Source organism: Nicotiana sylvestris, chromosome 4 (genome assembly GCF_000393655.2).
Source record: "Nicotiana sylvestris chromosome 4, ASM39365v2, whole genome shotgun sequence".
NCBI classification, from domain to species: domain Eukaryota; kingdom Viridiplantae; phylum Streptophyta; class Magnoliopsida; order Solanales; family Solanaceae; genus Nicotiana; species Nicotiana sylvestris.
This window is the reverse complement of record NC_091060.1, coordinates 109,739,269-109,749,589: the sequence shown is the minus strand read 5'-3', so window position 1 is coordinate 109,749,589 and position 10,321 is coordinate 109,739,269. Positions and strand designations below refer to the sequence as shown.

Below are 10,321 nucleotides of genomic sequence, written 5' to 3'. Positions count from 1 at the left end.
GGTATTGAAGTGAGTTAGACATGTCCAGAAAACACTTTTAGCCAGTTATTTCTTGAAGGTGATTTTCATAGCCAGATAAAGAGGAATCAGGTTCTCAATTGGGCTTTAAAAGCCCCAACTTCACTCTTTTTCTTTCAAACTGTTCCCTACTTAGCGCCTTGGTGAAAATGTTTGCAATTTGATCATCTGTGCTGCAGAATTTCATACATATCAGCCCTTTCTCCACATTGTCCCTCAGAAAGTGATGCCTCACATCAATATGTTTTGTCCTTTTGTGTTGAACTGGATTTTTGGTCATGTTGAGTGCACTTGTGTTTTAACATAAAAGGGGCACACTCTCAGTGAGTACCCCCAAAGTCCTCCAGTTGCTGCTTGATCTATAAAAGTTAAGCACAGCAGGATGTTGCGGCTACATATTTAGCTTCAGTTGTTGAAAGAGCCACTGAATTTTGCTTCCTTGTACCCCAAGAGATAAGACATGAACCTAAGAAGTGAGCCATTCCAGAAGTGCTTTTCCTGTCCACAACATAATCTGCATAATCTGCATCAGCATACCCAATCAGATTAAAACTATCACCTGACGGATAATACAGCACCAGGTCTTGTGTTCCTTTGAGATATCTCAGTATTCTTTTGGCAGCTTTCAAGTGAGATTCTTTAGGATTTGATTGAAACCTTGCACACAGCCCTACACTAAAAACAATATCAGATCTGTTGGTAGTGAGATAGATGAGAGACCCAATAATGCCTCTATACATGGTTTGATTCACAGGAGATCCAGTTTCATCCATGTCCAGTCGAGTGGCAGTAGCAATGGGAGTGTCTATCACCTTTGATGCTTCCATGTCAAACCTCTTCAAGAGCTCCCTGATATATTTTTGCTGACAAATGGATATACCCCCTAAGGACTATTTTACTTGAAGGCCCAAGAAGAAGTTCAGTTCCCCCATCATGCTCATTTCAAATTTACTTCCCATGAGTTTTGCAAATTCTTCACACAGAAAATCAGCTGTTGCTCCAAAAATAATATCATCAACATAGACCTGAACAATGAGCAAGTTCCTTCCTCGTTTCTTTAAGAAAAGAGTGTTGTCAATTTTCCCTCTTTTAAAGCCATTTTTTAAGAGGAACTTTGACAACCTTTCATACCAAGCTCGAGGATCCTGCTTTAGCCCGTATAAAACTTTGTACAGTTTAAACATATATTCAGGGTGCTCATGACATTCAAACCCTGGGGGTTGCTTCACATAGACTTCTTCCTTAAGGAGTCCATTCAAAAATGCACTCTTGACATACATTTGGAACAAGGTGAATTCCATATGAGATGCAAAAGCGATTAGAATTCTAATAGCTTTCATGCGAGCCACTAGAGCAAACGTTTTATCATAGTCAATCCCTTCCTCCTGATTGTAGCCTTGGACCACTAGCTTGTCCTTGTTCCTTGTGGTAATTCCATGTTCATCGAGCTTGTTTCTGAATACCCACCTGGTTCCTATAATGGTTCGATCTGGGGGTCTAGGTACCAGGTGCCATACATTGTTTCTCTCAAACTGATGTAGCTCGTCTTGTATGGCTGTAATACAATCTGCATCTTTCAAGGCTTCCTTGATATTTTTGGGTTCTATCTGGGAGAGAAAGGCTGACAAGGTAAGTGAATTTCTGGCTTTTGACCTAGTTTGTACTCTGGAATCTAGAGGAGTAATAATGTTGTCCATTGGATAAGAGCTTTGGTGTCTCCAGTTAGATGCCTGAGGTTCATTCTAAGAGGAAGAGGGTATGTTTGGCTGATTTTCCTCTGTCCTTCTCTCAGGTGCTAGTGGAGTTCCCTAAACTACATCAACCACTTTTTTCTTTATCTTCAGTGGTTGTAATTGAAGTGCTTGGTTCTATTGAAGATGAGGCAGAATTGTCTTCATTTAGCTCCTTTACTTGACTCATCATATCTGCCTTTCCATTTGTCATGTTAATGACTTCAACAGGGACTAGTAAAGGTTATCAATCTTGATTTTCCTCAGCACTCTTCTCACAAGATGGATAAGACTCATCAAAAATAACATAGACACTTTCCTCAATACATTGAGTCCTCTTATTATATATCTTGTAAGCCTTGCTTTGAGAAGAGTAGCCCAGAAATATTCATTCATCACTCTTGGCATCGAATTTACCAAGCTGATCCTTTCTGTTGTTGAGAACATAGCATTTGCACCCAAATGTTCTTAGGTGAGTCAGCTTTGGTTTCCTTCCATTCAACAATTCATACGGGGTTTTGTTCAGAAGTGATCTAATTATGCACCTGTTCACCAAGTAGCAGGCAGTGTTGACAGCTTCAGCCAAGAAGTTCTTTGCAATTCCATTGTCGATCAGTATTGTTCTTGCCATTTCTCCCAGAGTTTTGTTCTTCCTTTCTACTGCTCCATTTTGCTGGGGAGTTCTAGGAGCTGAGATATTGTGAGTGCTGCCATTTTCATTGCAGAATTCATCAAATTTGACATTGTCAAATTCTATCCCATGATCTGATCTAATGCATGCGACTCTAGACTCCATCTTCACCTGGATTTTCTTCACAAAGGCCACAAACACCTCAACAGTTTCATCTTTGGTTCTGAGAAATAGAGTCCATGTGAATCTGGAGTAGTCATCCACTATCACAAAAATGTATCTTTTTCCTCCTCTACTTTACACTCTCATAAGTCCACATAGATCCATATGCAGAAGCTCTAGTGGCCTTCAGGTGCTCACATCTCTTTTAGACTTAAAAGAGGATTTCACATGTTTTCCTCTAGCACAGGCAGCACAGACCTTTTGCATCTTGAATTTTGACATAGGCAGACCATGGACCAGGTCTTTCTGAATTAGTTTTTTCAGAAGATAAAAACTTGCATGGCCCAGTCTTCTGTGCCATAATTCAGCATTATCATCAAGAACTTTCAAACAACTCAGATCACCACTGTGTAAGGACTCGAAATCAGCAACATAAATGTTCTTGTAGCTTTTGGCCACAAGTACTATTTCACCGGTCACAAGATCAATGACTGTACATTTTTGGACAAGAATTCCACCTTGTTTCCTTTATCACGAATTTGAGAGACACTCAAGAGATTGTACTTAAGGCCATTGACATAGTACACATTTTTAATAGAGTGAGTGAGTGACTTCCCGACTTTTTCAACTCCAATAATGTACCCCTTTTTTCCATTGCCAAAGGATACACTCCCTCCTTGTAGGGCTTTTAGTGAAAGAAAGTCCATGGTGTTCCCAGTCATGTGCTTTAAACACCCACTATCCATAAACCATTGTTGACCGATTCCTTTCACTGTTCCCTGCACAAGAGATTAAGAATTAGTTTTAGGAACCCAAGCAAGTTTGGGTCCCTTGTAGTAGGCAAGAGTATGAATAAGAGTTCTCTTAGTCCATGCAGGTAATGTGCGTTTTTTGTGAGTGGAACCTGGTCCCTCTTTTGTAGTCGCCTTTTCAGCAAACACTTTGTTTTTCTGAACCGATTGATTCTTGGCCTGGACATCTTCCTTGAAGTGCCCAGTGTTCCCACATTGGGTACAAGGCTAGTCATTAGAGACAATGACGTACTTGTTGTGAGGGTTGTGAGAAGTTTTCTCCCTTTGGAACCCTATTCCCTGCCTGTTTTCAAAATCATTAATATGCAAGGCAGTGGTAGCTTCTGAGGACCACGTCCACTTTAGGGACTTTTCAAGATCATTCTTTCCTCTTTCCAGATTAGTTTGGAGTTGCTCATTATTCTTAATTTCAGCACATATCCTAGATCTCATAGCTTTTACCTCATTTTCAAGCCTAATGTGTTCCTCACTGTCTATCTCCTTTCCCTTTCCAGAATTTTTAGGTTTTGACTTAGTCCATGGTTTCACTATTATTTCCCTTAGGTCTGTAATTTCTGCCAACATATCATCCTTTTCTTTTCTGAGGATTTCAATGGTTTTCTTATGGTCAGTAACTACAGCCACTAAGTCGTCTCTAGTTTATTTTGATTCTCCTAATTCTAAGGTCAAAGAATCCCTATCCTCCACAAGACTATGAAAAGCAGTGATTAATACATAAGCTAAAGACATGAGTTTTTTTGGAGAATAGGATTTCAGATTTCTCTGAATATCCATGAAATTTACCTCTTTGTTGCCATTGTCTTCATCATCATCTGATTGAGCTATCAAAGCAAAAGTTGAGTCATATCCAATCTCCTCGCCTTCAACTGCCATCATGAAACTATCACCCGTATCAGATTCATCTTCAGACTCACTAGAGGAATCCACCCATGATGTAATAGCTTGTCTCATTATATTGTCAGCGGATCTTTTTCTCTTGAAGTCCTTGAAAGGAACCGGGTTTGTCTAAGTTGTTTACTTATGGTAGTTCTTGGAGAATTCTTGCTTCAAGAGAGGATAGTCTTTCATAAAGTGTCCGGGCTTTCCACACTTGTAACAAAGATCACAGTTTTTGGTCTATTAGAGCCGTCCCTTTTTAGCATTTCTTCATTTCTTCTGACCATCTTCTGAAATCTTTTGGTTAAGTAAGCCATGTCACTATCTTCCTCACTTGAATTATTGTTATCGGCTTTAAGTACCAGGTTCTTTTCCTTCTTTGGTTCTCTTCTTTCATTGTCTATCTTTCTCTTCAACTCATAGGTCTTCAAGTTTTCGATCATCTCTTCTATGGTCAGCTCCTGTAAATCCTTTGATTCAGTAATAGCATTCACTTTGCTTTCTCAAGAGCTAGGCAAAAAGCTGAGGATTTTCCTCACTAGCTTGTTTCTGGGAATAGTTTCACCAAGTGAGTGTAACTCATTTATGATGGAAGTGAATCTTGTATGCATATTTTGAATGGATTCATCATCCCTCATTTTGAAGAGTTCATACTCGGTAGTGAGCATATCAATCTTAGACTGTTTTACTTGTGTAGTTCCCTCATGTGATGTTTGCAAATCTTCCCATATCTCCTTGGCAGTATCGCATGTGGAGATTCTATTATACTCTTCAGGTCCTATTCCACATACTAGAATTTTCTTGGCACGAAAATTCGTCTCTATAACTTTCTTGTCTGCTTTAGTGTACTCTTTGCTGGTTTTTGCCATTGAAAATGGAAGTTCCTCTAGTACCTTAGTTGGAACATAAGGACCATCGCATGTGATATCCCATAACTCATAATCATCAGCCCTAATAAAATCATGCATTCTTGTTTTCCACCACCCATAGTATTGTCCATTGAACTTGGGTGGTCGGTATGTAGATTGACCTTCTTCAAAATTTGGTGGAGCAACCATGAGGATCCTTCCTAGGTGTTAGTCTGATAGGAGGAACCTGCTCTGATACCAATTGTTAATTTGTGTGAGTCCACCAAATAGTAAAGTACTTGGCCCTCTACAAGATTCAGCTGAGAATGCTAATAAAACAGTATGTAAATAAGGCAGAAGATTTTTACGGGGAAAAATCTCACACAAGGGGATCAAAAAACCACGACCTACACCTGTAGGCTTTCAACTTCACTAACTTATAAAAACCTATTACAAGCCACTTTGTAATGATTCCATTACAAAGAATTTACTCAACTAACTTATGGTACTCTTACCATAAGCCACTTTATGACTTCCTAGTTACAAAGACTTTTACTAACTTATGATGCTCTCACCACAAGCCGTTTTGTCACTCTACAGTTACAAAGGCTTTTGCTTATGACTAAACCTAGTCACAACATAAACTCAAGGAGTTTACGGATTTACAAGAGGATTCCTAATCAAATACTTATAGCTAAGCAGTTTAGGAGATACAATAAGTATAATCACAAAGTTACAACTCCACTAGGACAACAAAAAGCTATCTTTTGGAACTGGTCCATAGTTGCGTTCAACTTTGTTCTTCAAGCTTGTGAGGATTGATTTCTCTATTTTGGCAAGCAGCTTGAACGAGAAACTGAAACATTCAAGTGATGTTTTGTATAAACTCATTGTAGGTATACCTTGATCACATCACTTGAAATGATGTGAGCACTTTAGTTGGTCAGAGAATGAGTGGGCGCTTGAAACAGTGCAGTGTGGTAGAAATAGTGCAGTCAGTCACTTCGTTTCCAGCTGTGTCCAATTGACTTTGTAATGCGATGAGGAAACCACAAGGGCATCAGATCCTTGTTTGAGTTCCTAGCTCCTGAATCTGTAGCAGTTCACCTTTAGCTGGAATCCGTTAAGCTTGCAGCAGCGTCCAAGTAGGTCAGGTTCCCTATCTAGTTCTTAACAGTTAATTTGTTAGATCATCAAAACATAAGGCAAGAACATTTAAAACCTATCACTACACCAAGTTCAAGATCAGTGAAAAGTTTAGGAAAGCTGAAAGAAGTAGTGAGTGACCAGTTATTATCTAATGAGGACAAGTCAAGTGGAAAAGGAAATCGAATGTAAAGTCTGGAAAGAGAAAAATGGAAATTGTGAGGGAACTTGATTCTACAAAGAGAATGAAACATGGGAATCAGTCTGTTAAAGAATGACTGAGGTACCAAAAGGTCTTGTGAGGTCGCACTTTTGATCTAGCAATTTCTGATATGGTTGAGAAGAGACAAGTAATTGAGATGGTCGAGTTTCAGCAGTAGAGATATCTGTTCACAATGGATGCCCCCAAGGTCTATGAGGATGAGGTCCAAAGCTTCTATGTCGGCCTTTTTCCTATTGACACTGACCATATTTGTGCTTTAGTAAATGGGGTGGATATTGTGTTTGATGTTGCTCTACTTGGGGAAATTCTTAAGGTCTCTGTTGATAGTAAGTCTTCTGTGAAGGATGTGTGTGGGTTAAACTTCAGAAATGCCATTGTGAAAGAAGATGCAAACCAGAAGGGGGAACAGGTTCACAAGAAAGTCGTGCTTCCAGTTTATCAGTTATTGTTTGAGCTGGTGAACTAGGTTCTTCTACCCTGTGCTGAGAAGAGGTCCATTACTTCCAAGTCTGCCTTGTATCTGATGGAGGCACTGGATGGATTTACAACTGTACACCTACCTGCCATCATGATTGAGCATATGCAGAAGGTGGCAACATTCAAGGATGGAAATGGTCTTCCATATGGGTTTCTTCTTACGCACGTTTTTAAGTTCTTCAAAGTGCCATTGGGACAGTGCAAAGTAGGGACCAAGAAGCGGACCTTCTCTCAAACAACTTTGGATGAATGTGAGTGTATCGAAAAGAATGGAGGGGTAGGTAGCACTTTGAAAATCTCTCATCTCATCAATGCTCAAAACCTTGCAACTGAGGAGATTCGAAAGTTGAAGGCAAGGAACGCCATACTGGAAGGTCAGCAGGTTCAAGGGGGTCCAGTATCAAATGAGGAGATAGCTCGTCTGACCAAAGAAAATGTTGATCTCAGGGCACAAGTGGAGAACCTAAAGGAGAAACTGCTCACCGAGCAAACATCGGCAAATGCATGAATAGATCTTATTCTCAACACCCTTGTTGTATCCTCCAAGCCTTCTCCTCCTAGTGTCCCTTAGGAAACCTTTCAGTGACCAGTTTCTAGATTTTATGTTCTTATTTTGATGACTTGGCAGTTGTTGTTTTTTATTTCTTTTGTGATGTGGATGGGATGTACTTATATATTTACCTTTGTTGTATAACAAAGGCATATGTTTTATAAAAATGATCCTCTTTTTCTATTTAATGCATATGTTTCTCTATTTCTCTTTTCTATCATGTCGTGTGCACATATGTGGCATGAGCTAGCATGGCTAGACTTCATTATGCTGATTGCTTGGTTGTGTATTTTTAATGATGCAAAAAAGGGGAAGTAGTATAATTGAAATAGGGAACAGGGATCTGATTAAGGGGGAAGCATAGAGTCAGGGGGAATTTGTGAAGTCCATGTTGCTTCATCCGGTTAATTTTGCTCTAAACGTAGGTTATCAATTTCTAAGTTTGTCATCATCAAAAAGGGGGAAATTGATGGGTTTATAATGTCTTAGCTTTATGTTTTGATGATCTAACAAACTTACTATCAAAGAACCAGGTAAGGAACCTGACACACTTGGTACACATCGCAAATCAACGGACTCCAACTAATGTGAACTACTATAACTTCAGAAGATAGAGAACCAACACAGGGACCTGATACCTATGTGTTTCCCTGACAGTAGTACGAAGTCAATTGTGTACAACTGGAAAGTGACTGCCTGCACTGTACATAGAAATAGTACACACAGTTCTGCAGTCATTTGTCCTTTGACCAACCAAGTGATGTTATCCAAGTTGTATTAACAAGAGTATTACAACAAAACATCACTTGAACACTTGAGAATTCACTTCGAGATTAGATCGTGCCCCCTGGGAGAAGAGGAAGGATCGTCAGCTTCGGGGCCGAGAAATAATAACAAACGGAAGGAATCCTTAAAGGGCGAAGGTGCCCATAGCGAGGCAAGCCCTGCGCGGAGGCTTAAAGAGGATGCATTAGCTGAGCCTGTAGAACCTGAGGCTTCTAGTCTTAGAAAAATGGTTCCTCCTTTGCTACCATCTTCTTTTCCCGTCGAAGGTACTTCGAGGGATTAGGGTTTTCTGCCACCGTCTTCACCTATTGTCAAAGGTACTTCGAGGGATGTTTGAGGCCAGGGGCTACCTGAATCAAGCGGGGTTTCGAGCGACCATGTCCTCACTAAGATCAGTTCAACTAGGGCCGGTGAGACCAAGCCAGTAGATGCACGCTCAACCTTTGAGGAGGCTCAGCGGCTTTGTTCTGTGGTGAGATTTGGTTGACTTTGTTGGTTTTTTGATTTTACATTTTCATTTTCTCATTGAGCTTCTTTTTCATAGGCATTTGGCAAGCAAAAGTCTGAGTTGCTCCGCCGTAAAGCCAGGCTGTGGAAAGCCTTGGACGAGTAGAAATCCCTCAGGCTCCTTTGCGATAAAAGGGCAAAGGAGTTGATACACCTTTGGTACGAGATGAATCGAAGCCTGAACTACGAAGGCCGCCTTAAGAGACAGGTAACCTTTGTTTCGAGAGGACGCATGTTTCTTCTCCTACCCTCGGAGATTTATATTTTGATACTTCAGTTGCAAAGTAAGACAAAAGATCTGGAACGCCTTTGGGGCGAGGTTGTACGGGCCAAGTATGAGTGTAACGAGCTAAGGGCTCAGATAGATGCCCATATTGCGACCAAGAAGAATGATTTTGCCAAGGCTTCTGCCTCGAGGTACAACTCTGAAATGTCCATGAAAATAGCTCGATCCAGACGAGTAGGATTGCAAGGCTCGAGTCCGACCTTTTGGAGACAAAGGCCGAGGTCGTGGACGCCCGGACTAAAGCTGAAGAGATTCGGGATAAGGCCGATAAGAAAGTGGTCGTCTATTTAAAAAATGTTGCCGACGCTCGGGTAGAGTTGAGAGGGACTTCCGATCGGGAGAGCAGAAGCAATGAATATACCCAGTGCAAATCTCGGAGGGAAACCCTTGAGGAGATCCACGCTAGGGGATTCGATCTCTCGATTGTTCTATACGAACACGGTTCTTTCGAACTTTGGTCTCGATACATTATTTTCCTATTGAGACCCTCTTTGGATTGTCTTGATTTCTCCATGGAGATGATCTCCCGGAGGGATGCCCCCAATATTCGAGGTTGATTGAAGAGAAGCCTTGAATACTTGTTGAGTTCTCCTTATGTAGCATATAGATGTTGCCTCGTTAAAAACCTTGTCGGTAAAACCCTTCTTGGGATAAAATCCGATCGAAGGAAAAGAGTGCAACGCATGCTTTAAAACCTAAGGTCTTCAAGCAAAAAGATTCTTCGATTCTTCTTAACTGAATTCCTATGCAAAGGTTAGTATAAAACATAATAAAAGGGGAGACGGTTATACCTTATCCATGATGGCGCTCGAGCCTCGATGTGCTTCGATCGCTCTCATCGGGGGTGCGGTATGGTCCTTTGCTTATTTACTCGGGTGCAGCCGAGCATGTAGCTTGTAATTGCTACTTTGCTATTTGCTTATCATTTTTCTCCTTCGATGCTGAAGGTGTGGATGTCGGTGCCACGTTATGCACCGCAAACATCTCTCTTGCTGCGTGTTATTCCCCGTATACCGTTTTTATTCCATCCTTTGTTAGAAATTTCATCGTTTGATGAAGGGTTGATGGTACTGCTCTCATGCAGTGTATCCATGGCCTTTTGAGTAAGGCATTGTATCTCATGTCCCCTTCGATGACATGAAACTTGACGTTTTGGGTTGTGCCAGCCACATTGAACGGGAGGGTGATTTCCCCTATCGTTGTCTTGCTCGCCATATTGAATCCATTGAGGACTCGAGAAGCGGGCACGATCTGGTCGAGCAGTCTGAG

At 40.9% G+C, this 10,321-nt stretch overlaps 2 protein-coding genes across 2 annotated transcripts; both read right to left on the bottom strand.

The window, feature by feature from the left end:
• Positions 1-386: 386 nt before the first annotated feature.
• LOC138889989 (secreted RxLR effector protein 161-like) lies at positions 387-791 on the bottom strand. Its single transcript, XM_070173339.1, has one exon. It carries the CDS (start codon positions 789-791, stop codon positions 387-389), a length of 405 nt encoding a protein of 134 aa, XP_070029440.1.
• A 117-nt stretch (positions 792-908) lies between these two features.
• LOC138889988 (uncharacterized) lies at positions 909-5,197 on the bottom strand. Its single transcript, XM_070173338.1, has 7 exons — positions 4,769-5,197; positions 4,514-4,699; positions 3,039-3,320; positions 2,800-2,893; positions 2,302-2,642; positions 1,286-1,625; positions 909-1,183 (listed from the first exon to the last, which is right to left on the bottom strand). The coding sequence occupies exons 1-7, from the start codon at positions 5,195-5,197 to the stop codon at positions 909-911; spliced, it is 1,947 nt and encodes a 648-aa protein (XP_070029439.1).
• Between the last annotated feature and the right edge of the window lie 5,124 nt (positions 5,198-10,321).